At 35.6% G+C, this 27760-nt stretch overlaps 2 protein-coding genes across 3 annotated transcripts in view; one reads left to right on the forward strand and one right to left on the reverse strand.

The window, feature by feature from the left end:
* The window catches only part of RALGPS2 (Ral GEF with PH domain and SH3 binding motif 2), a 157361-nt gene that overhangs the window by 42026 nt on the left and 87575 nt on the right, over positions 1-27760 (reverse strand). The window lies entirely within an intron of this gene.
* ANGPTL1 (angiopoietin like 1) lies at positions 213-26306 on the forward strand. The gene is made up of 5 exons (XM_040263901.1): positions 213-739; positions 5754-6599; positions 19647-19840; positions 21002-21272; positions 22580-26306. The coding sequence occupies exons 1-5, from the start codon at positions 730-732 to the stop codon at positions 22765-22767; spliced, it is 1509 nt and encodes a 502-aa protein (XP_040119835.1). The 5' UTR covers positions 213-729; the 3' UTR covers positions 22768-26306.

Here is a 27760-nt window from a genome sequence, read left to right on the forward strand (position 1 = left end):
AGGAGGCTGCCTCTTTAGAACAGAGTCTCACTCCTAAGCTTTGTAATAAAACAACAAACTCATCAGCCTGCAACTACTTCTCAGTGAAGCTGAGTACTGTTTTTTCAGTATCCAACTTGGAAGATCTCTGGGCAGCGGGCTCGTGTTTGTTTTATAACTGCCCGCTGAACCACGATAGTCTGCTTCCAGATGCTGCCCTTCCTTCAAGCTGCACACAGTCTCTCCTTGTTTGCAGGCATTCAACCTCCTGCTGATGCCACTACCCCCACCCCTATTTAAGGCTACAGAGAGGAAATCCTAAGGAGACTTTTCCCCCCTAGTCTCCAGCAAATGTTTGGTGACGTAATATGTGGGCTGAACTTGAGTCTCCTGAGAAAGAGAGGGAATCACTATTCAAGGGTACTGTATATACAATCTGGGTCAGCTGCAGCTGGTTTTACTGCATTTCTCCATGTGGCAGACAGAGCAAAGCCACAATGCTTTCTCTGCTGGATTAAAGACAGCCCGCAGACCAGGAACTTCCACTCTACTACTTAAAATTACATAGGTGGCTTGTCAAATCCAATTGATTAGTGCTGTAAGAAGAAAGAAGCTCCTTATTACAGCTTGGATTCAACGGTCCAAAACAAAAATGCAGTTGCCATTAAAGTCACAGACGAACAAACGTCTACACTGATTTTTAGAAGCAAGAGTAAGAGCAGCAAGTTTCTGGGCTTGCTTTATCAACAGATGCAAAAAGGTATTTTAATATTTCTTTTATTTTAAAATTCTATGTATGCTGAAATGTATAACTGTTTTATATTTGTAGTAGAAATTTCAAAATCTCTTATTAATCAAAGACTTTTGGAACATACTACAATTTGCCTTGTCTGGAAAAGGTTTTGTTTTGCAACTTTAGATAAAACTGGTAATTATATACTTTGTGATGATTAATGAATTATTTGAGGTTCAATTTAATGATATTTAGTGTGTATGTTTATAGACTGATGTATATACATTATGGATTTCAAAAAACAAGTGCTTTAGTGACATTAGAAATTTTAACAATTAACATTAAATGTATATGATTTATTGCACAATGATAAAAACAAAGGGATACAAACTAAATAGTTGTAAACATGATTAGTTTGTCTTTACAGCTACAGTGTGTATGCTAATGATTTACATGTACTGTTAAAATATCTTAAAGTAAAGCTACAAACACAATTAAGAAGATATCAAATTAACTGCAAGGCTTTGCAATGATACCCCAATCACAGCATAACCAAATATAACCTAGTATTTAGTAATCCTAAATATAAGAGTTTTAAAATAAGTCTATGGTATTTCTTGCTAAAACTCAAACTTTTAAGTAGTTTCTAAGTTTACATGTAACAGTACTTTAACTTGGGTAACAAAAATTAAAACTGCTACAACCGGAATTATGTGACAAGCCAAAGCGATGGATACATTAAGAAGTCCTAAAACCTTACAGATTACAGTTAAGAAGAAATAAAATGTTATAGAAGTATTGCATAAGTGGTCAACATTAACAATATAAAGTAAGAACCCAGAAGATACAATTACTTAAATACATAATTAAAAGACCAAAAGTATATAATATTTTTAGACAAATACAATTTTGATCAACAAACACAACTCTTTAAATATTCTATCTAGGAGCTTTGTTTAATTGTATTACTAGACTAAAACCAAAGACACTTAAGTTTGTGATGATTTGGGGGTTCTCTGTCCTTTTAAAAAATCAAAGAAATTCAAGGTAAGAATCTTCAACAAGCAAAAAAATGTTAAAGCTAAGTAGGATTTCTTCAACTTTACTTTCATGTCCTTTTCTTAAAGATTCAAAACTCTAAATACTGGGACAATCTCTGTTAAATATATTTTATAAGAAATTCTGATAAAATTTCCAAGAAATACTGGATCAGAAATATGTCATCTCTTTCTTTTCTGTTGTTGCCGCTATGGAAAGTACAGGACTTCAATTAAACCTTGGTTGTTACGGAAGCCTTAAGCAAGCATTTAATCTGAAACCCAGATAACTATTTATCCCTTTCTTAAACTTCTCCAGGGGATGAAATCGTTCTTGTGTCTCTTCCCAGAACATAATTCACAATCTAGAAGTTCTTTATCTAAGGTATCTTCGGTGCTTCATAAATTTAATTTCATTGCCTCATGCTGTTTTCAGTGCATGACACTGCCAGTTAAATGCCTCTATGCGTTTACCATCTGAAAGGAAGTCAAATCTTGACTTTCATTTCTTCTCCCTACTAACTGGCAATGTAGCAACTATGAAGAGAAACAGTACCAATAAAATTAACTCAAAGCATGGAAGGCTCCCCCCCACCCCGCCCCGCCCCACCTAAAAACAACCAGGCAGACACAGATTTAAACTTAAGTATACTGTAACTAATTTACAACATTCTCATGGGGCCTAGGAAAAATTTAACATATACAGAAAGGTTTTATGAGGTAACACAGATTTATGGATCTTTCACTTTTAAAACTGAACATATGTGGGAAAATATTAAATGAGAGAATGTTTTCATAAAAGGTAACAGTAAATGTATTCTAAAAACTCATTCTTTACTCATGACGTAGCTAGTCTACTACTTAAGAAATGTGGTTCCTTATTCAGCTTTAGGTGACAATGAAATCATGACTTTTGTAAAGGATAAGGAAATTGTATTTATTATTTTAAAAAATAAACTTTTTGTTGTCCCCTTTAAATGTTAATCCTAGGTCAGATTCTCTTATCGTAGATGGTGATTCACCTTATGATTTAATTGTACAGGAACCCATAAAGAGCCAAGGCAGAATACAGCAAAAGGAAGCTATGGCTATTTTAATTTAGATTTGTATTTTCACATTTTTGTTCTTCCATAACAACACCGATACAAAGTTCCAACAGAGTTGGATTATATGCTTCTCAGTTCTACACAAATCTGTGTCTGGTAGGAATGTAAGATCTTCAGTCAGAACACTGCTCAGAAAAGTCTACATGTTTTGAAGTTTCACGGTACTTTCTGAATTTTCCTTGTTTTGGTAACTTATTTCATAGGAGATTACTTAGATAAAATAATTTTCTATGATCTAAGAGTTTCCATTCCATTATTAAAGTGAAAGAAATGAGTGCATCTGAACAAGGGCTGCATTAACTACAGGAGAAATGCTGTATGTTTACCCAGGAGGCTGATGGCTTCTATTTTACTGTCTGCAGTTTTAAAAATAAACCATATCTAAATCCTATGAATCTGCAAGTATAATAAGAAACATTTTACTGGTTTTTGGTACAGGTAACTCCAATATAGTAACTAAAGTCCTTTTTAAATAAAATAAATGACACTTGGTCTAAATTTTCAACTGACGTCAGAAGGTAAAGGATGAAAACAAAAAATGAAAAGTACTCATCCAAGTGTGCTTCCAGCTATCTGTCAGCAAACAGAAGGCCTCCGACACAGATATGGAATATTATTATGCTCATCCCTCCTATCTTATGTTAATAAAGGAAAAAGAATTCCCTGCACTCCATCCATTCTCTGCTTTATTTTCATTATCACTCCAGTTTGCAAACCTTACTCATTTGGAAACACTGAAATAGACATGGTTTTAGAAAGTAGTAGTCATCTTTATGAGGGAAGCCTGTTATAAAGGGGAAGCCCATCTTTATGACTCTAGTTGAAGAGTCCATATTTTATTGATACAACCTTTAATTTTAGGAGGATTCATAATCAAGTCAGACATGTTACTATCAACTGATAGAATACATATGGAGGGAAAGGAATGGTAGCAGAAAAGCTTGGGATATAAAAATGATCCACAAGTACTCGTGCATAATAAGTAAGGGGTCAATGTAAAGAGACACAAACCAGGAAGAGACTGTGAAAGACAAGGAACACAAAGTTAAGATTCCTCTGCAGTTATGACACAACTAGGATAAAAGTCACAGGTCTAGAGAGTTAAGAGTAGAAGATCTGAATCCCATCTGAGTGTTTCAGCTTCTCCAGGCTTATTCTCTGCAAAATGGTGTATGTTTACATCCCAGTGCTGCTGTGAATGAAACAGTTAATATGCGTTAACGCTACATAAATCTAAGGGATTGTTGTAGTGCTGGTGATAGAAAAAAGGAGAGAATATGTTGCCATATGATACAGTTGTTAATGAAAAACATGAACCCTGGAGTCTTCCGCCTGGGTTCAAACTCTGGCTCCATGTCTTAGAAAGCAGTGTGACTCTGGGTGAGGTACTGATACTTAACATCTGGATGCCAGGTCTTTTCATTTGAAAATGAGGATAGTAATAATCTACCTCAGAGGGCTGTGGTAAAATGATTTAATGCATGTACAAGGCTTAAATAATGCCTGGCACACCCAATAAAAATGAACCACTGTTACTGCTGCATTGCTATTTATTGGTAGCATCATAAACGATTTGGGACCTGGCTTCCCAAATCAAAAAACAACTGGGTGGAAAATGGGATAGAAAATTCTTGGTATATCCACTGCCATCCTTCAAAATTAGCACACAGGAAGTTTACAAGAGAGGAAGGTGGGCTATACTGCAGCACAGTGGGCTATACTAACGACAGGATGACACATCCTACTCATTCTAACCGCCACTACTCTGCAGGGAGGTAATGAAACAGAAAGGAAGCAGTTTTGCTTCCTGGAACTAGTTTTTTTGTTTTCTAGAGTGTTTCTATTGATTATACCATAAAAAAATAAGCATTTATCTTTCACAGCAGAAGTGAAACATTCCAAGCACACATTTTAGCCTATGTGCCACTGCTAGAAACACTGACTAAAGAACCAGGGAACCTGGATTCTAGACCTGGTTCTAATATTACCTACTTGTGTGGCCTTGGCCTTCAACATGTCCATGGGAGAGAAGTCTTAGATGATATGAGATGGTTGTTAAGGCACTTTTCACTGATCAGATTCAACTACAGTTGAGTTTCTTTCCTTGGTAATGGTTATAAAAAGTTATTAATATTTTACAAAAATGCAGTTCAGTAGAACTTCTGTTAGAAGAATGAACCTGCTGAATCATATGTAAACTTAGAGCATATATAGGATTATGATTTAGGAAACATGATTACCCACAGTAATGACTGTGAGCATGCTATCATTCTTAAACTTGTCACCAATACCAAAAGGACATACTACAAAAACAAGCAAAAACCACCATGCTAAAACTTTCTGGTTTTACATTTTGTCTAAAAATGTTTCTTTAATTTGACAGATAAAAAAAGATACTTATTAGAGAAGGTCAAATTAATTCAAAACATACAATATAAAGAAAAAACACTGGCAACTTTCACAATAGTTAGAGAGAGAAGAATGTTGTAATTAATTTTACAGGCATTATATACCATTTTCCAAGCCTTAAGACAACAAGTAAGCTTTTTAAAGGTAAGAGAAGTGTCTTACTAGAGTCTCAAAAGCCCCCAAAGCATCTAGCCATATGCCTCAACACAGGGGCACCAAGATCTGCTCACTGAGCTGGGGAACAAAAAGCATGACCATAAGATGGTAGTTGGAAAGCTCTTCTCTGAAACCTAATTTTTAAACAAGTAGGAAGGTACTTAATATTCAATTTAAGAAATTAATAACTTTAATTCTGGCCCCATTTATTAACACCAATAGATATTCAGTTTTTCCCTTAGATACTTTTTTAGATTACTGACTTAAAAAGTAGATTAATATTAATTATTTTCTACTTCTTCCCTTCATTGGTTTGCTTTTTCTTTTTTAAAGAAAGCATACAACCTCATTTCAAAATGAAGGCCTTTATCTGGACCCTAAGTGTGCTATTCTTCCTACTAATGGGCACTGGACATTGCAGAGGAGGACAGTTCAAAATTAAAAAAATAACCCAGAGGAGATACCCTCGCGCCACAGATGGTAAAGAGGAAGCAAAGAAATGTTCATACACATTTCTGGTACCTGAACAAAAAATAACAGGGCCAATCTGTGTCAATACCAAAGGGCAAGACGCAGGCACCATTAAGGACATGATCACCAGGATGGACCTTGAGAACCTGAAGGACGTGCTCTCCAGGCAGAAGCGGGAGATGGACGTCCTGCAGCTGGTGGTGGATGTGGATGGGAACATTGTCAACGAGGTGAAGCTGCTGAGGAAGGAGAGCCGTAACATGAACTCCCGCGTGACTCAGCTGTATATGCAGCTGCTGCACGAGATTATACGAAAGCGGGACAATTCACTTGAACTTTCCCAGTTGGAAAATAAAATCCTCAATGTCACCACAGAAATGTTGAAGATGGCAACAAGGTACAGGGAACTGGAGGTGAAATATGCTTCCTTGACTGATCTGGTCAATAACCAGTCTGTGATGATCACTTTGTTGGAAGAACAGTGCTTGAGGATATTTTCTCGACAGGACCCCCATGTGTCTCCTCCTCTCGTCCAGGTCGTGCCACAGCACATTCCTAACAGTCATCAGTACACTCCTGGTCTGCTGGGAGGCAATGAGATACAGAGAGATCCAGGCTATCCCAGAGATTTAATGCTGCCACCTGATCTGTTAACTTCTCCCACGAAAAGCCCTCTTAAGATACCACCGGTAACTTTCATCAATGAAGGTGAGTTACCTCTTACTGCTAAAAATGGAGGTACGAGGTCAATATGTTTTATGGTTTGTGAAATAATGCTCGTAATACATGCCTATCCTTCATTTTGGTGATGTAATTTTACATGAATATTAAATTTTCTGATTTTGTTTTCTATTAACCTGAAATTGTTCTTAAATACATCTCTAGGTCTAACAGTTTCTAGAAACAGTATACTTTGTGGAAAAAGTAGTCATTCATCCAAATTCTTATAATCTAAATTATTTGCACTGAGACAGGAATGAGTCCACAATCCACTCCTAACTTCTCTGCCATCCTATTGGTCTCCAGCTAGGTCCTCACATATGCTAAACATCCCTTTCATCTACCTCTTGCTGTTCTTCCCATTATTATCTTCCCATTATTATTATCTTTAGGAGAGTAAGTTCTCACTCTCCTAAAGCCACCCTGGTGGCTCAGAGGTAAAGAACCCACCTGTCAATGCAGGAGAAGTGGTTCAATCCCTGGATCAGGAAGATCCCCTGGAGAAGGGAATGACAACCTGCTCTAGTATTCTTGCCTGGGAAATCCCATGGACAGAGGAGCCTGGCAGGCTACAGTCTGCGGGATCGCCAAGTGTCAGACATGACTTAGCAACTAAACAACAACAGTAGCTCCTGAAGCTTAGAATTAACTTCCTCCTATCTCCACTCTCAGCACTTGCACCACCTACTGCTGCTGTGCTGAGATTAAGTCTATTTAGTCCCAGGTTCCTTGTGCTTTCCTATCTTGAAAACATTTGCATAAAACCCGGGCCTCTTGCTCTCAGTCTCAAGAAGAAAAGGTACGCTGTATTTAGTCACTCAGCTTAGTCCTATTCTTTGTGACCCCATGGACTGTAGCCCACCAGGCTTCTCTGTCCATGAGGGTTCTCCAGGCAAGAATACTGGAGTAGGTTGCTCTGCCCTCCTCCAGGGGATCTTCCCAACCCAGGGATCGAACCCAGGTTTCCTACATTGCAGCAGGATTCTTTACTATCTGAGCCACCAGGGAAGCCCAAGAAAAGGTATCCATCTCACCTATTTTTCAAAGCTAAAATACCCTGTAACCATGTAAATATAAATAAGTGTTTAGTCCACAAAAATCCTGAGAACTGATCCTTGTATCTCTACCTCTAATTCCATCCCTCCTCCTTTCATTCATTATCAGTCACTGATCAAGGTATCTGCCACAAAAAGATGAATAAGTCATCTTTGTTTCAGTCTAGTAAGCTCACTGCTAACTTTCTGCATACAGTTATTTTACACATACATCCAATTTCTCATAAGCTATATTCTCCTGAATTTTTTACAAATTGATTTGTTTTCTTAAAGGGAAAGACCCAAAGCCCCAAAAGTTAACAAAAAAAGAAAGAAAAAAAAGAAATTAATTGTAGTTTATTCACTTATTGAAAAGGGAGGACAAAAGACTGCATGTAGACTAAGAAATAATTTTAAAAGCAGCACAGAAAAAAGAAAAGACGGAAAGTATGTACATTGCAAAGTGCTCGTGTCTTTCTGTAGCAGGGGACATCACTGACCATTCACACATCTCTGCTTTCTTGGTTATCCAGATCATAATACTCTAACTCTTCCTACTTCTCTAGGTCCTTCACTGGCATCTTCTTCCATCTCCTATGACTTAAAAGGCTTTCTCGAAGACGTTCTGTTTTATTAGTGGTCTCACACTCCTTCAAGGCTACAAGCTTCACCACTGCTCAGATAACTCCTGCATGGAGCTCTCCCTCCTGATTCTAACCAAAGTGGATGTTTGCACCTGGATATTCGATCATTACCTCACATACTGCTGCTTCCTCTAATGAAATGCCTTCTTTCAGCTTATCTGTCAACCTGGCAGATCTCAAGGCTTAGCTAAAATAGTGTCTTAAATGTTATACCTATTCAGATTCAAACAAATGTATCTAGAAGGCTCCCTCCCCAAACTGCTGATAATGCCTTGAACATGTTTTTTTGCAGTTATATTACACTGAAGTTATTTGTCTACATGTCCGTCTCCTTGTTAGACTGAACATTTCCAGAAGAAAGTGAATTGTCTTTTCATTTTTCTATCTCAAATATCTAGCCAGGATTAGGTGTGGCATGTTGTATTCCGCATATTGTAAGCACTACAATACATACTTGAGGAATGAATACGTAAATTAGTAACTAAAGTCTAAAACAATCTTTCTCCCCAAACTAGCATTCTCCTCTCAGAAATAAGTCAATTATTATTGTAAAAACAATAATCACTGAGGAAAATCTGGAAAATACTAACAAACTTTTAAAAATGCACTACAGTAATACTAGTTTACTTCTAAGGAACTACTTTATAGTTACTAGTAGTAATAGGAGTTTACTTCTGAAAACACTTTGGTAATAACCTTCAGGTCTTTCTCCCCGGCTCCCCCATAAACATGGCAACCAATATTCTTTTAACTTTAAAAATTAACTTTGTTCTTTTTTCCCCTCTATAATTATACTCTTCAGTTCAGTTCAGTTCAGTCGCTCACTTGTGTCCGACTCTTTGCCACCCAATGAATTGCAGCATACCAGGCCTCCCTGTCCATCACCGACTCCCAGAGTTTACCCAAACTCATGTCCATCGAGTAGGTGATGCCATCCAGCCATCTCATCCTCTGTCGTCCCCTTTTCCTCCTGCCCCTAATCCCTCCCAGCATCACGGTCTTTTCCGATGAGTTAACTCTTCGCATAAGATGGCCAAGTTTTGGAGTTTCAGCTTCAGCATCAGTCCTTCCAATGAACACCCAGCACTGATCTCCTTTAGGATGGACTAGTTGGATCTCTTTGCAGTCGAACGGACTCTCAAGAGTCTTCTCCAACACCACAGTTCAAAAGCATCAACTCATCGGCGCTCAGCTTTCTTCACAATCCAACTCTCACATCCATACATGACCACTAGAAAAACCATAGCCTTGCCTAGACGGACCTCTGTTGGCAAAGGAATGTCTCTGCTTTTCAATATGGTATCTAGGTTGGTCATAACTTTCCTTCTAAGGAGTAAGCGTCTTTTAATTTCATGGCTGCAATCACCAGTGATTTTGGAGCCCAGAAAAATAAAGTCTGACACTGTTTCCACTGTTTCCCCATCTGATGGGACCAGATGCCACGATCTTCGTTTTGTGAATGTTGAGCTTTAAGCCAACTTTTTCCCTCTCCTCTTTCACTTTCATCAAGAGGCTTTCCAGTTCCTCTTCACTTTCTGCCATAAGGGTGGTGTCATCTGCATATCTCAGGTTATTGATATTTCTCCTGGCAAGCTTGATTCTAGCTTGTGCTTCTTCCAGCCCAGCGTTTCTCATGATGTACTCTGCATAGAAGTTAAATAAGCAGGGTGACAATATACAGCCTTGACGTACTCCTTTTCCTATTTGGCACCCGTCTGTTGTTCCATGTCCAGTTCTAAGTGTTGCTTCCTGACCTGCATAAAGGTTTCTCAAGAGGCAGGTCAGGTGGTCTGGTATTCCCATCTCTTTCAGAATTTTCCACAGTTTATTGTGATCTACCCAGTCAAAGGCTTTGGCATAGTCAATAAAGCAGAAATAGATGTTTTTTCTGGAACTCTCTTGCTTTTTCCACGATCCAGCAGATGTTGACAATTTGATCGCTGGTTCCTCTGCCGTTTGTAAAACCAGCTTGAACACCTGGAAGTTCACGGTTCATGTATTGCTGAAGCCTGGCTTGGAGAATTTTGAGCATTACTTTACTAGTGTGTGAGATGAGAGCAATTGTGCGGTAGTTTGAGCATTCTTTGGCATTGCCTTTCTTTGGGATTGGAATGAAAACTGACCTTTTCCAGTCTTGTGGCCACTGCTGAGTTTTCCACATTTGCTGGCATACTGAGTGCAGCACTTTCACAGCATCATCTTTCAGGATTTGAAATAGCTCCACTGGAATTCCATCACCTCCCCTAGCTTTGTTCATAGTGATGCTTTCTAAGGCCCACTTGACTTCACATTCCAGGATATCTGGCTCTAGGTGAGTGATCACACTATCGTGATTATCTGGGTTGTGAAGATCTTTTTTGTACAGTTCTGTGTATTCTTGCCACCTCTTCTTAATATCTTCTGCTTCTGTTAGGTCCATACCATTTCTGTCCTTAAATAATACTCTTAGGACATAAGTTTCTGTAAATGAAACTGATAGGTAAATGGATTCTGACTTCCCTGTTTTGGCGTATTTACCGCCTGTTTCAGAATCTGTCTCGCTCGTCCCTGACTCCTCCCTCCTCTCCCACGCAGGGAGTCAACTGAGCTCTATCTGTGCTGCTTTCAGTCTTTCACGGATGTGTCCCTCACATCTGTTCAGAACCAGAGCTCTAACTTAGATCCACATTATCTGTGAAAGCAGCGAGTGGACAGAAACGTCCTGGATTACTAGCTGGGTGACCTTAGCCAGGTGGAAGGGGTTGCTCTGTGTCTGTTTCCTCATCTGTAAAGTGGGGATAGTGACAGTAGTTACCACACGTGAGGAGCCATTACAGTGCACCTGGCACTCAGACATCGTTCTTACTGAGAATCATGTAACGGCTTGCCAACTGATCTCTTTAACTCCATTTTCTCTTTCCATCAAAATATATTCTACACTGCCAACAGATATGCCTCACATTTCCATCCTGATCACATCACACACGGGCCCAGTAGGTCCTTACTACAAACAGAAAACATCCAGTTTGCTTAGCCTGGGGAAGATTAATATCCTCCTCAAAAGAATCAACCCCACTTCTTTAGCTTTCCTTCTATTGATTTCTTTCATAAAAACCATCTGCTTCAATAAAATAAATCAACTCATTGTCTTCTAAATATTTTCCATGCATTCTCCCTATTCAAATTGTAAGGCTCAGACTACAATATTATACAATACAATAGTGAGTCCTCCTTGAAGCCTCTTTGACTTCCCCAGGTTTGAAGTGATTGTTCCTACACGAATGTCTACACTCTGTAACAAAGACACAATATTTCTTATGTTCACTGCTGAATTATCAGGTATATTCACATGTACACACAGTACGTATGTATGCACACCTAAATAAAATGCCTTCAGTCTATAGTATAAGCTCCTTCATGGTAGATGGATATTGTGTCCTTTGCAGATGCTAAATAAATGCTGATTAACTTGATATTATATTTTTATAGAGCTTCTTAAAACTGTCATTCCAAAGACCTTCATGAAAGTACTTTGACACATTCTATTCTACTGCAGTCATTTATTTTACGTTGTTGTAACTGTCAGAAACAAGAGGTTAGTGAACCAGTAAATTGGGCAAATGATCATTATTAAGATCTCCATGCCCTCTGATTTCCAAGGGAATGATGTGTATATGAAAAAACATTTTTATATTCTCTTAAAAATGGATGTCTTGCCTAAGCCTTCAATGTATATAATCAGTAGATTTACATATAATTTATAAATAAATATAACTGAAGTGTGTGAAATTTTTTCTGTAACTGATGGGATGTACAGTCACATAAATATGGGGATGACTGCCATGGCTTATCTTAATTTGATGGTTATCGCCAGTTCTAGAAGAAATGATAATTCACATATTCCTACAATGACACACTAAGCATGCCTATGGGAAATGAGACATATCAGTTCTAGGTTTTACTAGACATTGAGCTGTACTGCCAAAAAATCCAGTATTAGAGAGTTAAATCTCATGCTAAGGATTTAGCATATCAAAGGTCCCATTAAACAGACTTGCTTTAAAAGAAATAATGGTGTATATATCCCAAATAAACCAATCCTTAATGTAAAAATGAAGCACGGGCATAACTTCTTCTGTTATTCATTATGTATTTGTTGTTCTAAGCAAACATTAACTTTTATTTTTTTCTGTAAATGTTGGTCTCTGAAACTCAAGAACATTAGTTAGCTACAAGGGAAACTGCATAGAATTAAGGAAACTTGTTTTCTTTGTTATTGACCCTGGGTAAGTCACTTTGCCTGTCTGTTTTTCTCATTTGTACAATAAGTACTGGTGGGACTGGAAGACTCTAATATCTCTTTTTAGTTCTAGTATTCTGTGATTCTTATCAAATATAAACTACTACAAGCAACAACTGACCTGCTATTTTTTCTTTATATATAATGTGCTAAAATCTTTGTTCATATTATTCCTATGTCAGACTGGAAAATATGTCAGCTGTTTGGGTACTTGAACAAAAAGGGCAAACATGAATGTCTACTGCTGAACTCACATATGCTCTTGGCACCAAGAATTTCACATTATTGCCCTCTACATGTAGGTACATGGTCATTCTAAAGCCTTTAAATGAATAACATGTATATTTAAAAAGTGTCCTAGCCAATCACAGGAAGTCAAATACTACACAATTATTCTACATATATGTGAGGTATCTACAGTAAATTCATAGAGACAGAGAGTAGAATGGTGGCTGCCAGGGGCTGGAGGAGGGGACGATGCAGAGTTGTTATTTAATGGGTACAGAGTTTTAGTTTTCCAAGAGGAAAAGAGCTATGGAGATTAACTGTACAGTAATGAAAATGTACTAATGCCACTGAACTGTATATTTAAAGATGGTTAAGCTGGTACATTTTATGTTATATATATCTTACCAGCATTTTTAAAAAGGTGTCTTAATGACAGGCAATTTTATATTTTCATTTAAGATGGTTATAAGAAAAGTGCACCTCAAGAGAATAAACTTACTATGAGCTTATGGAAAATAACAGAATATTTTTGTTCATTTACAATAAATAATCCCCAGAAAAATTACTTTCCCTCTACCTGAAAAACAAAATGTTTGGGAATGTAACTATACACTTGGCAGACTGCTATCAAAAAATTCTTAACTGGTAATGTTGTTCATTGGCTACATTCTGGGTAAGTCTTTAATGAAACACTTTCCTTTTACAGATGGCGTATTTATAAGTTCATTCCTTGTAGGTAAATGAAGTTGAGAAAGTTCCTTCATAGTACGTTAGAGAATAGACCTGCATACCAGGAAATCTGGATCCTGGTGAGGCTCTTCTGAGCCTCAGTTGCTTCTTTTGTAAGAGCTTGTTGTGATGATCAAATGAGGTGATACAAATGAAAATAAGCGTTGTGTATGCTCTGACCATCCTTGTCGTATTTTTTTGGAGTGTACTTTCCAATATATACCTTGCCATATATGGGAATATAGAAGGCAATCTTATAAAGTTAAATTTGAAAAGCAGTCATTAGAAACTAAAAACATGCTTTTTAGTGAGTAATAAGCTAATTTTCACTTTAATTATTTATAATGCTTCCCATTAGTAAATTTTACAAATGCAGTTGGTTTCAGTAGAATACTTATATTAACATTTAAACCAACAAAAACTAAATTAATGAGGACGACCAGTTGAGCAAAGGGGCTGAAGTATGCTTCTATTAACCAGTAATGAAAAATAACTGGTATATTCTTAAGTAAAAGAGCTCAGGCTGCTAACAGCATTTTAAGCTTATAGATTAATAAACAAAGTAATTCATATTTTTACAAGAAAGAATCTATTATCACTTTAGAAGGCATTTGCCTCAAATTTCCCATTCCAGAAATGCTAAATATATTTATCTTATACTTAACCCAATTAAAAAATTTACCCCTCGGAAGACTTTACTTGCTGACCAATTATCTGAGAGTTCTAAGTTGGTTCTCCCTGTCGTCCTACTTCTTCTATCACAAAGAACACAGTATTGGGACAAAGTAAGGAAATTAACGAGAAATTCAGCAACAAAAAGAAAATGATTTTCCTCTCCACTTAAGTAATTAAACAGTTTCTTTATAGAAAGAGGACAGGTATATCAAATAAAGATGGTTTCCAATAAAGGTGCTATTCAAAGTATGAAATCTTTTTGTCTTTTTCAACACAATGTTCTGTGCAAAACATGGGTTCTTCTTAAAAAAATACATGTTGTGAAATATGTGGCATGACTGGTCAGTATTTTTCTATGATGAATCAGACCTACTAACTGGACGTGCTTAGTCTTATACAAATTTTAATCACCAAATAAACTGAGGAAGAAAGAGACTGGCCCATCAAATTCAATGTACAGAATTCCATTTTCACGCTTTGAGAAGAATCCAATTGCGTCATAGAAAACAACTATTTCAAGATTACTCAGTGCAAGTCACTGATGTAGAAAACGAACTTATGGTTAGCAGGAGGGAAAAGTGAGGGAGAGGGGTAAATTGGGAGACTGGGATTGACATATACACACTACTATATATAAAATAGATAACTAATAAGAATCTACTGTATGGCAACAGGAACTCTACTCAGTACTCTGTAATGACCTATATGGGATAATAATCTGAAAAAAAAAAAAGAATGGACACGTGTGTATGTATAACTGATTCACTCTGCTGTACACCTGACACCAACTCACCACTGCAAACCAGCTATTCTCCAATAAAAATTTTTAAGAAGTTCTAAGCAAAAGGTTGTAATAAAATTCCTATTTTGAAAGAAAGGTACTCCTAGTCTATACCTGTAAATGACTAATAACAAATTCCTGAATCATATCATAGATAAACAACTTACTTAATTTCTGATATACACAAATCAGCAAGTTAAACTGGGAAACTGGCCTCTTAAAAATAAAGCTGGTACTTCTTTACTAGTCATTTAAGAATGCCTGGGAAGCACTTTTTATGGTAAAGAGAAAGCTGTAAAACATTTAATATAAGAATGATCTATAATCTAATCCTATAGCAGAAAATAAATAAGATATGCAAGTAATAATGAGAAGATATTTCTGCCAAGATCAATAGTATACACTGGGCTAAGACAGGTTAATGGTTTATTTATAAAAATAAATATAAACAAACACTAAATTCTGATACTTATTAGCTTTACTGAGGAGGAAAAAAATAGCTGCAAATACTGCTAATTTTATCCACGTCTCAGAAAAAAATTTCTACCACATTTTCCTAAGCCTTTATATCAACCAAGTCTAATAGGCATCCAAATTGCAAACATGAAGCTCACTATAAAAAAGTGGGTTGAAAATTAAAATTGAACGTAATTTTAAATTTGCATAAACTGAAATCTTATCAAATCAAAGCTGGATCTAGAAAACCCAGGAAAACTCCCCAATTTGCTTAAATATCTGAGGGCCTATTAAATAGCAGAAGAGAGACAAATGGCATTCGACAAATATTCTGTCAAGACTCAAAACGATGCTTATAAACGTTTTACAGCAATTCAAATAATCTAATGAAAGTCCAACTTGTGAATATATATAGTAAGATAGAAAATGTAAACTGTCAAAATTATACTCAAATGAGTACAGAGCAAACATTTACAAAGATGACATTCACAGAAGAAGCACACTTATGAAATGAGAGAAATATCTGTACGTATTGCAACAAACACTTCATGTGTGCATTAACTATAATACTGATATAAGTTTTAAAAGCAGTGCTCCTCAGATATTCTTGACTGTTCTGAAAGTGACAACTTAGAAAAAATCTGGTTAGACAACTACGGAAACAACTATGACAACTGCATTCTCAGACTGCAGAAATCAATTTCAACCCTGCAGCAGACCTCAAGAGCTCTAAGAGCCACCCTCCACCACAGACATCTCATGCTGAACTTCTAACTCCCCTGGTTCATCAAGCTCTCTTCTCTCCATGCCTCAGCAGATGGAGCCAACACCATGGTTCCCCACAAGTCTGGGTTAGCTAGTTCTTAGCCAGGTTTCCTGTGTGCCCTGCGGCCTATCGGAGGACTCATCAAGCTATGGTGGAGTCTCTCTCCCCACTTCCCCTGGACTCTAATTGCTGTTTCTCTATCCTTGGAGCCTGACACAGTCTCCAGCCTATTGCAGATGCATTAAAGACAGAACCAAAGAAACCACTGTGGCTGCCAGGAATCGTTTAATTCAACAAATATTTGAGCACTGAAGTGAGTTAAACTAGATACACAGTTAAACTGGATATAAAAACTACAGTTCTCACCCACAAGTAAACAAATAAAACACGTTACCATGCATTACACAAAATAATCTAAGACTGGATCTGGAAGTCATACTTCATTTAAACTTCTCTGCCCTTCTCTGACTTGACTACAGTGCATGCTTCTGTAAGGTGAAGTAGCTCAGACATGACTGGTTAAAAAAAATGGTGAATAACATCAGTAAAACAAAGTGGTCAAATTGGTTCACATGGGATTGTATCCAAGGATAGTAATGTTCTCTGCCACAAGTAACTGCAGATGAACACAAAGTATGCTAACAGCTAATATTAGCTGTTATTTTTAGTGCATGGTTTTGCAGAACATGAGGTTTTTCAGGAATACATTATTTTTCTACAATAGAAACGACTGTACATTCAACTTTGAATAGCCACATTAAATCTGTTAATAAAACAACATTTATTACACAAGCTACTTAAATTATTAAATAAGTTAGTACTATGTGTAAAGGTCAGCAACAAAGAAGAAAAGGGAACCAAGTTACTGATGATGACAATTTTATTAAGCACTGTGTTAAAGGCTATGAATACTTTGTAATTTAAATTCAATAACTGAGAAGGTAGATAGGTAAAAATAATTCACATTGCATTTAAATGGAATGTGATCTAATTTACGGCTAGTGTGAAAAGGAAAAACATCATTTTTCGAAGAGCCCTCCCTAGCTTAAGAAACCATTTATGAGCTTTCACAATCTACCCAATATCCTCATGACTATATAAGCATAAATTCTTAACAAAATTTTAACAAATCAAGCTATATATAAAAATGATAATATAGCATGATCAAGCTGAGGTTATCCCAGGAATGAAAGGTTGGTTTAACACTAAAAATACAATCAATAGAATTCATCATATTAATGAATAAAAAAAGAGAAACCATATCATCATGTCAGTAGATAAATAAAAAGCCTTGACAAAATCCTAAATCCATTCATGGTAACAGCTCTCAACAAACTAGAAATAGAAGGAACAAGAATTTTTAAAGTAGTTATTACAGCTTATAGGAAACTATGTCCATAATAAATGCAAGACTGGAATCTCAGAAGAGAAATAAAAACGATAAAAAATAATCTAATTGAAGCTCTAGAACTAAGAAATTTAATACTTAAAATAAATATAACCCAAGAAAGGCAGCATTACGTATTTCCAGTTTCTATAAATTTTTAGTAGCAATCAGTAGTGCTTACAGTCATTATAATTTTTAGAAACCCGAAACAGAAGTATCAATGAAACACAATAAAAATATGGACTAGAGAAACTGATCATCTCTTCTTTTTGTGTGTGGTTTTCAATCTCCCTGGATCTAAAATGTGAAAGCAACTTTGATTCATTTGCTTAACAAAAAATTGACAGTCTACTTAATTGTTCAAACACTGATGACATGAAGTCAGAAGAAAAACAAAAACAGTCTCCATCCTTAAGGAATAATCTAGAGGGAAGAGTTTACAGTTTCTAAGAAACCCTTCTAATGATGTAGCTGTGTAACTATTTATTTAATGAGATTAATTCTACCCCAATAAGGCCCCATAAGGGACCTTGTACATACTTGGCATCGTACAGAAAACACATTCCTCAAAATCTCAACAATCCTATTATCATTACAGTACAGATTTTCTTGTATGAATTTTACTCGACTAAACTCTCACACAATTTCTAAAAATTCTACATGTCAGAACTTAAAAACTTTTTGTAAAATATAAAATTTGACAACTGAAATTTCTATAGTCATTTGGTTGTTCTTTAGGGTAACTTAGGGTTGATCTTTAGTGTAATTCTTATTTCTGAATCACTTAATATTTTGACATGCTTATTAAAAAATTCAAAGCATCAAAACACTAGAGAAGGGTGAAACTGAAGAATGCTCAGTAAACTAAATGCTATCTTTCCTTAGATCAGAAATATGGAAATCACAAGTTCAAGAGTCAGATACTCTACAAACGATTTCACAAAATGTTCTGTCATTTTAAAATATATGAAGAACTTATCAGTGGATTAAAAAATAGGGAGTGAATTCATACAACTATGAGATAACATGGGAACAATTGTAGCATAACAGTTCAGAGCATGGGTTCTGGGATTAGAAAAAAGTGGGCTTAAGTCTAGGGTTTAAAGACTAGTCAGTTAACTGTTTCATCTACAGAACATCTGTAAACTATCGGAAGGTTACTGTGTAGATTAAATAAGAAAATTACTGTTAGTCATATAAATTGATACAACACTTTAGAAAGGCATGTTGCCAACATTCCTGAAATGTATTCTTATGAACTGTTGTATGAGGGAAAAATTTAAAAGATTCCGAAAGCTTGGGAGACTGGTTTATTTCAGGGCTTCTCAGTCTTTCATATGTGAATGTATACTGTGTTTCTGAAAGGGTAATATAATACTTAGCAGTTCTAAAACTTACTTGACCGTGGTATGCCATTTTCACTGAGTATCTCAAGGGACTAGCATGATCCACTGAAATCAAATTTTGGTTAACTATAAATTGGACGCCATGAAAAACTGTAAAACTGTTCACACACTTTTGATATAGCAGATCAATCCTGCAACATTTTCATACGTATGAAAAAAATCAAGTCAAAAAGAAGACACTATGTACAGTGTTACTTATAACAGCAAAAATCAGATGAAACCTCAGTGTCTAATGGCAGAGGTAAACATGATATATAACATCAAAGATTGTGTCTTACAGTTACTATAAGCATTAGAATGGAGACTGTAGTCCCATGGAAAAGTTTGTTGAAACAAAATGACAGAATCCAATTTTCTATGAGTGTTAGAATTATAATACAAAAAATATATGTATTTGGACAAAGACTTGCAAGAACAGTGGAAAATCAAGTTAATGTTCCAGATAGTGGGACTGGGGGGAGGGTAATTCTTTTATTTAGATTCTTTTTTTAAAATTTAGTTTCTTTAGCTTTTAGAGGTTTGTGTACACAATACATTAAAAATGGTATCTGTAAAGAAAGATACAACGGTAAGACTCTTGACTAAAAACTACTTTAATATGGCTCTTTTCCTATTAAGTTTCCTGGCAATCAAAGCAATTTTAATTACAGGACCATACAAAGATTGTCAGCATGCAAAAGACGCTGGACATTCAGTCAGTGGGATTTATCTGATCAAACCTGAAAACAGCAATGGACCAATGCAACTATGGTGTGAGAACAGTTTGGATCCTGGGGGTTGGACTGTTATTCAGAAAAGAACAGATGGCTCTGTCAACTTCTTCAGAAACTGGGAAAATTATAAGGTAAATCAGTGATTCAGCCCTGGGGGAGAGGTAGAACAAAGCAGCTCTTGCAAAAATAGTCATTCTATGCAATAAATAAGATACACAGCTAAAAAATCACTCTTCGCATGCTTTTCATTATCTGCATTTGTTCAAAAGACAATCCTCATCTTTGGTTTCAAGTCAAAATTAAAATGTAAAAAGGAAACTAAAGATGTACTTTAAAATGTTCCCTTTCAGTCTGGATGATTTACACATATATTTAATTCTTTGCAAAGACTGATCCTAATTTCATTTTCTAGGAAGACAACTGCTTTTTTGTTCATGACCACATCTGCACCCATTATCAAGTGTATTTAATCGGAGGTAAACAATCTTAGAAAAAAGGTCATGTTTTGGAAGGCCTATACTCTGTATTATTGCTTATAATAATGAGACATTAATATATCCATGTAAGAAGTTGTATAAATTTCTAAACAAGTAACAAGTGAAAGAACACAACCTCTTGGAAAATACATTTAGCATTAAGATCAGGTTTATCAAACTTATATTCTGCTGCATACTTGCGATGGCAAATATTTATGGAAATAGGATAATTTGTTTTCATTCTTTTGTTTTGTTAATTCATTTTCTTCAAACATTGACCTAAAATATTTCAAAAGGACTTTGAAGATTACTATTTTATCATCTGACATTTACTAATTTTATTTTTAATAGAGCTAAAGATAATTTGTTCTAAAACAGATACTACCATTTTTACTATCATAAAAAATGTTAGATGTATTACTTATTTGACTATGGTGGAGACAATACCTATATTACTTTTAGAACAAAAATTTGTTTCTTTGTATGAGTATGAAGGAACTCAGGAACCCTTTTCGAGGATCTGGGTAGTGTACTAGCTAATGTTTTTAGTTTCTATGAATAATTTCAATTCTGCTTTTATCTTATTTGTAGACTTTGGAGTTAGTTGTGCAAATAAATGCTGACAAATTGAGAGAAAGCAAAACAAAACAAAGTGATTATGTGGGACTTCAGTAGAACAGGTGATCTACAAAAATGGAAGATTACATTACCACTTAAGTGGTCAATATCTTTAAGCTATCAGGTGTTTAAAACATCTAGAAAATGCTTACTATCTCTACATTTATTCATGTATGCATGTTCTTTGTTTAATAACAGAAAGGATTTGGAAACATTGATGGAGAATATTGGCTTGGACTGGAAAATATCTATTTGCTTAGCAATCAAGATAATTATAAGTTATTGATTGAATTAGAAGACTGGAGTGACAAAAAAGTCTATGCAGAATATAGCAGTTTCCGCCTGGAACCAGAAAGTGAATTCTATAGACTGCGTCTGGGGACTTACCAGGGGAATGCTGGGGATTCCATGATGTGGCATAATGGGAAACAGTTCACCACTCTGGACAGAGATAAAGATATGTATGCAGGTGAGTGAGAAAAAACTGATGCATGTTCTTTGCAGGATCACCGCTTTCTATGCACTAAATAGAACCCTGTTATAAAGTATATGCCACTGAAGTCTTTTCAGAAAAGTTGTTTTGGATTCAGTCAAAGGAAATACAACCTGCTAAAAGGAACAGCTTTTTAGGAGCTCTTCTCTAAGGCAACTGCAAAGTGTGAACTCTGTGAACATGGTCCTGCTGTTCTAACCTGATGGGGTGGGATGGGAAACAAAACATAGTCATCTGGAAACAAACCTGCAACTGCCTAAAACTGCTAACAAATCTCCCTGGACACCTACCATGCAGTAGGCACTGTTGTAGGCTCTGAGGAACACAGCAGTGAACAAAGTTCCTGCCCTTTGGGAACTTACTTTCTGGAACGAAACAAAATGATTTATCAGGTGGTGACAGTGCTTCAGGAAAAATAAAACTGAACAAGGGAACAGGGATGGTGCCATTTCACGTGGGTTGGACAAAAAAGGTGACATTTGAACAAGGTCCTGAAGGGAGTGAAGGAAGTGAGTCATTTGGGTACATGGGGTGAAGGCACTTTTTGGTAAAGATGACTAGCAAGACGACTGCAGCAGGGGGTACAGGAACAGCAGAAAAGCTTTATTCAAAATATTCTCTTTAGAAAGACTCAATTAGGTCATCCACATAACGCAATTTTTAATTTAATTTTCACACACTTTTTGCCTTTTAGCCTAGGTTTCTGGCTCTGACAAAGAGATATCTCCTGAAAACTGATTTATTTTTACATTGAGAGGTATAGCAAGCAGCACACAGGTCTCTATTTCACTCCGGCAAAAGAGGAAAAAGGAAGACAGATTTGACCATAATATATGCCTTATTTACAGAAACTCATTTGATTTGTTAATAGTACTATTTTATATATAGATTTTTTTTGCTATTTTGAAAATCAGTTTTACCCAACTTTACTCTCTTTACCAACTCCTCTGTATCTTTTCCCGTTCCAATCTCTCCCACCTCTCTCTCTTACATACAAACACTAGTTGCATTTTATTTACCCTGCCTCCCAGAAAAGAAAATCACTAACAACAAAAAAAGCATGCACTAATAATAAGCAAAGAGCAAAATAAAAATGGCAATTCAAGTGATCTTTCAAGTAGCTGAACTCAAGCAACAGTAACAAATGAAAAAACAACACTGTGAACATAAAGGTTAACTGAAAAACTCAAACTGTCTCAAAGTAGAGTAAGTTTTTGATGGTTTACAGAGTACCACACTTAGAAGAAGCTTTTACTCTGATGTCTACATTTTTTTCCTCAAAGGGAACTGCGCCCACTTCCATAAAGGAGGATGGTGGTACAATGCCTGTGCACACTCTAATCTCAATGGAGTCTGGTACAGAGGAGGCCACTACAGAAGCAAGTACCAAGATGGGATATTTTGGGCCGAATACCGAGGCGGCTCATACTCCTTGAGAGCAGTTCAGATGCTGATCAAGCCTATTGACTGAAGAGACGCAGCCTCCAATTTAAATGACACAGAACTCTAATTTTCAGTTCTTAAAAATGTAAATGTTACATGTATATTATTTTGCACAATTCATTTCTACAGATATAGTTTTTTAAGTGAATTTTTACTGTAACTATAAAAGGGGATTTATGAATATAGTTTCATCTTCTCTCAATATACTGTAGAAGATTATCTGTATCTATAATCCAAGTTATTTTAAAAACATTATTGACTGAATACAAGCAAAGTTTGTTTTCTAAAATGTAAATTATTTGTGACAACATAAAACAAATTTTAGCTTTATTTTAAATCAAAATTCAATACATGTCAAGATCTTTAACAATTTATTTAAAACCTTTATGAGAATGCTGTAACTTTCAATGGAAAAATTTTAAGATTTCAGCAACATCATACATTTTATTTATAAAAAATATAGACAGGAAATTAGAAAAACTCTAGTTTTGCCAACAATTTACATTGAATAAATTTTATTTCAAATTGAGTTTATGCCTTTCACATGAAATGATTAAATTTGAATTCTTGACAATATACTTTATGTCAATTTCAGAAAGAATGAAGAAATCCAGAAGATATATATTTTTAAAAACAAAAATAATGTATACAGTATTTAATGGCCAATTTATAGAAACAGAAATAGACAAATGAATTTTTCAATGTTACTTTCATATGATTTCATATGAATACCAAAATTTCCTAAAATCTACTTTATGTTTTTATATCAGTAAAACATTGATATTACAAATGTGCAAAATATTTGGTGAGTCAATGGTTTTACAGAACTGAATTACAACTCTAAGCTTATTTATTAATACTTTTCCCTCCCTAATTTACTGATCTTAACTGTTTAGAAAAAGTTTATCTGCTGGTCAAGTCAGAAAGTTTGGACAGCTTTACAAGCATTACTGCATACTGATGGGACTAAAACAACTTCAACGAGCTGTTAGATATTTTTCCAATACTGAGATTCAACAGTTTCAGAATGGAATCCACAGGGGTTTCACTAGTCCAAATGGCTAATTCCAGTGTGTGTGTCTTTAGCTCATCTTTGCAACTAACAACTTTACTACCAATCTTCCAGAATAATTATCTTCTAAAAATATATTCTGCTTAGAGCAGATCTTCCCTTAACTCATTTGTGAACTAAAAATTTTAGAGGAGTCTCTTGAGACTTTTGCTCAACCAGTCAGAACTGAAGACAATTATCTGCACAACTTTAATCCATCAACATCAAGTCCAACGTTTCTGCTCTGCCACATCTCAAAACTTCTGGTGAAAGAAGGTAAGAGAACATCAAGTCCCCCTCTACCACCCCTAGAACCATAAAAATCCACTATAAAATTTCTGGGAGAAATTAAGCATCTAATCGTTTTATCAAATCTTAATTGAATAAAACTTTACTAGGGCATTCCATTTATTTGCAGAACTACAGCATTTCACTCACACATCCAAAACCCTATTAAAGACAAGTCTCAGAGAATTTTCGTAGAAGTGGAATATTATTAACACCAGAATCATGTGAAAGTCAACATACAAACTGGAAAACTGCTGAATGCTAACAGCACCTTGCCTATAGAGTCCACTGTACCCTCCTTTATAGAAAGGTGATACAGCTCTGCTCTAAAGTTCCTGGAAAACTTAAGAATAACTTAGGCAACTGAGTTCCTCGAGATCAAGGAGTAGGAAGCAACATTATATGATGGCTAAGCAAGGTCCTAAAGGCAGAACTGCTTGGATTTGTGGCCCAAATCTACTATGTACATGTGTTAGACTTAGATATTCCTGAGGACAATTTATATATTCCTGCCTCAGTTTTCATATCTATAAAATGGAGATAACAACAGTACCTAGCTCATGCAATTACTGTGAAAATCAAATGAGGTAATACATGTGGTAAAGCATTTAGAATAAATGCTTGATACTAGTAAGGACTCAGTAGACTTCAACTACCAGATTATTTTTGCTCATCTATATACTTTCTGCATTACCTATCATGTGGTGCCTTGCATAGAGTGAGTAACAAACGTGCTAAAAGAAACAATATCCAAATTTTCCAGCACAAAATTACACTGACCCATGATCTTCATGTGCAAACTTAATAGAGTTATGTCACCTGTTAATGGCAGGTAGTAAAGAGCATTGGCCATAAGAAAAATTAAGTTAAGAACAGCCATAGTTAAAAAAAAAAAAAAAAAAAGAACTCCTCTGGTGGTCCAGTGGTTAGGACTCTACACTTCCAATGCAGGGGGCTAGGGTTCAGTCCCTTGTTGGGCAATTATGATCCCACATGCTGTGTGGCAGAGCCAAAAAAATTTAAAAAGGAATAGCCACACTAAGAGATTTCAGCCTAATGAGAATCTTGTGAACGATTAGGTAAGTCATATGTATGGTAGGCAAGGTCTGATAGCTAGCTACTTTACAGGTTACTGGGGAATAAGATGCGGTTGCCTTACCTTCAGTAAGATTGAGCTGTAAACTTGGAGCTGGTTTATAGAAGGATTACTTGTGTTTAGTTATTTTTAATAAATGAAATGAAGCTTATCCTAAAAATGACTTAGACTCTATCCTCCACTCAACGGGACATCGGCAATGTCGAGGAAACTTGGCATCTCTAAAATTAAGTAGATATGAACTAATAAACTCATCCTCAGGCTCCAAGCCTGCGTGAGTGTAAAGATCAGATTTTCAGTTTAATGTTCACTTGACTCTATTTGATTCAAGGAGTGCTAATTCTTTTGGCATTATATTTGATAGGACTCCTACTGGTAATCATATAAGAAAACTGTAAAAGTTTCTACAACTATGAAAATGTTTCAAATTACCTGTAAATCTGTACTAATGTGATATGATTTTTATATACTTGAATTAATCAATAGTAAGTTAAAGGTGACTATATCCTAATGATTTTTTAATTCTTTTTAGTGTCTGAGAAAATAAGTAAGAAAAGAATGATTCTACCTAATGATGTCATGACCCTTCCTTAAAGAAGCCACCTAAAAATAAGCTCAGTTTTCAATTTTGTCAGTGGGGTCAATGGTTATTACATTGTAATTCTATAGATAATTACAGGAAAGACCGAAAAATGAACTCAAAATTAAAACTAAAGACAGATTTCCAAAATATTAATATAATTCCATAATGCTTTCTTGGAGCTATAAAAGAAATGGTTATAATGCATATCTTAAGAGCAAGTCAATTTAACCTCTCTTGTTCAGGTTTCTTCACTGATATGAATAATAATATCACTTATAAACTTGTAACAAATTAGAAAATTTATGTAAAGTATACAATGTTGGGCATATGGGATTAAGCTGCAAATAAATGTTACTTAAGATTTTTATTATTATCCTCCTATTAAGGTTTGTTAAAAAATGTACAAAACACATTACTGAAATAGCAAGTTGGAAACACTGCTGGCAAAGCTGTTGGAACTGGGGGAATCTGATTCTGTTTATGATTAAAATGCAGATCTATATAACTTCTACACATAATATAAATATATTTTAAAGATATAGGCCCTTCAAAAAAAACCAACCCAAAACTATGAAAATGGGAAAGCAATCAATATAACCCCATACCCAGCCCTTTTATATCACAAGTCTTTGAATGGTCTAAAGTAAACTTCAGAAAATACACTATTAAAGAAAGTTAGAAGAATTTTCGATATATAAAAAAGAATGAGAGTAAAAAAGGATATAAATGAGGTAATGGAAAATGGGAATGTAATTTTGGCTAAAGAAAAAGCTAGGGCTAGCTGCCATTTGGTCAGAGCTCATTTCAGACCTCATTCTCAGGATTCAGAAGAAAATGACTGAACATGCTTTATTGCTGTTTTAGAATTCACTATGTAATCCTAATGAGAAGAATAAGGTAAAGTAATCCATGTTGTGTATTACCTACAAATCAAAGAAAGGAAAATGGAATAAAACTCTTAAAATATTAAAAGCCAATGACATTTTTTGACCATTAGGCATTTTTGAGATCAGTGCCAGAGACTTTCATACATTTAACCAAGTAAAATTCTACCAAAGGGGCAGGGAAAACACCCTCATTAAAACTTTGGACTTTGTCAAAATATCTTCGTAGAAATGTGAATAAAAAGCTACTGTTTTTGAAAATATTTGTAAATAGATTAGCAAAAATTTCTAAAACTAATATAAAATTAAAGAACTATATTCTTCTAAGGGATCAAGATAGGTTGAAAATTCCAGAAACATTAAAGAGGATCAGATAACATCTGAAGGTCCTTGCAAGTTTAGGCATGCTTCACACACTGCTGTGATGAGGGCACTGCTATCAAGGCCTGTAATGTTATGCACCTCTTTCACAGCTTAGGAGATAGGAGAGGTTATTCACAAGGTAATCACATCAACACAGTCGTTGGTATTAAAGAGATGATAAGTTCCAAAAAGGAAGGGTCAAAGTCCACTTTGATCTCTGCTCTACATCTATCACCAAGATCAGCGCTAAGCAAACACTGGATGGCCAGCGGAACACTGGGAGTAGGTAGGCAGTTGTACACAAAAAATGACACACAAATAAAATTGCCGGAACAATGGGAAGAGCCAGAAAGAGATAATTTAATTAATTAAGTCAACCAGTTAAGTATTAAATATTAAGTGCCCACTTTTATTTAAGATGCTAAATATAGAGCCCTGGACCAAGACAAACTAAGGGTTTATTACACACTGCTGAGGGAGAGAGATTAATGAAAACAGTGTCAGAGGACAGGGGATGGAAAGGGCACAATTTTTATTCTTTATTACAGATGGATATAAGGAAAGCTTTTCTATTCTCACAAAGGAGAAGAAGAAAAAAAAAGCTCACCAGGGTCCTCTATCCATGGCCTTTTCCAGTCAAGAATGCTAGAGCAGGTCAGTATTCCTTTCTTTAGGGAATCTTCCCAAACCAGGGATCAAACCCTGGTCTCCTGCATTGCAGGCAGATTCTTTACCATCTTGAGACACCAGAGAAGC

Source organism: Oryx dammah, unplaced genomic scaffold (genome assembly GCF_014754425.2).
Source record: "Oryx dammah isolate SB20612 unplaced genomic scaffold, SCBI_Odam_1.1 HiC_scaffold_21, whole genome shotgun sequence".
In the NCBI taxonomy this organism is placed as follows: Eukaryota; Metazoa; Chordata; class Mammalia; order Artiodactyla; family Bovidae; genus Oryx; species Oryx dammah.

Coding starts and splice junctions, on each gene's coding strand:
- ANGPTL1 (XM_040263901.1), top strand. Junction 19,841..21,001: donor GAAACTGGGAAAATTATAAG/GTAAATCAGTGA, acceptor GTTTAATAACAG/AAAGGATTTGGAAACATTGA. Junction 21,273..22,579: donor AGATAAAGATATGTATGCAG/GTGAGTGAGAAA, acceptor TTTTCCTCAAAG/GGAACTGCGCCCACTTCCAT.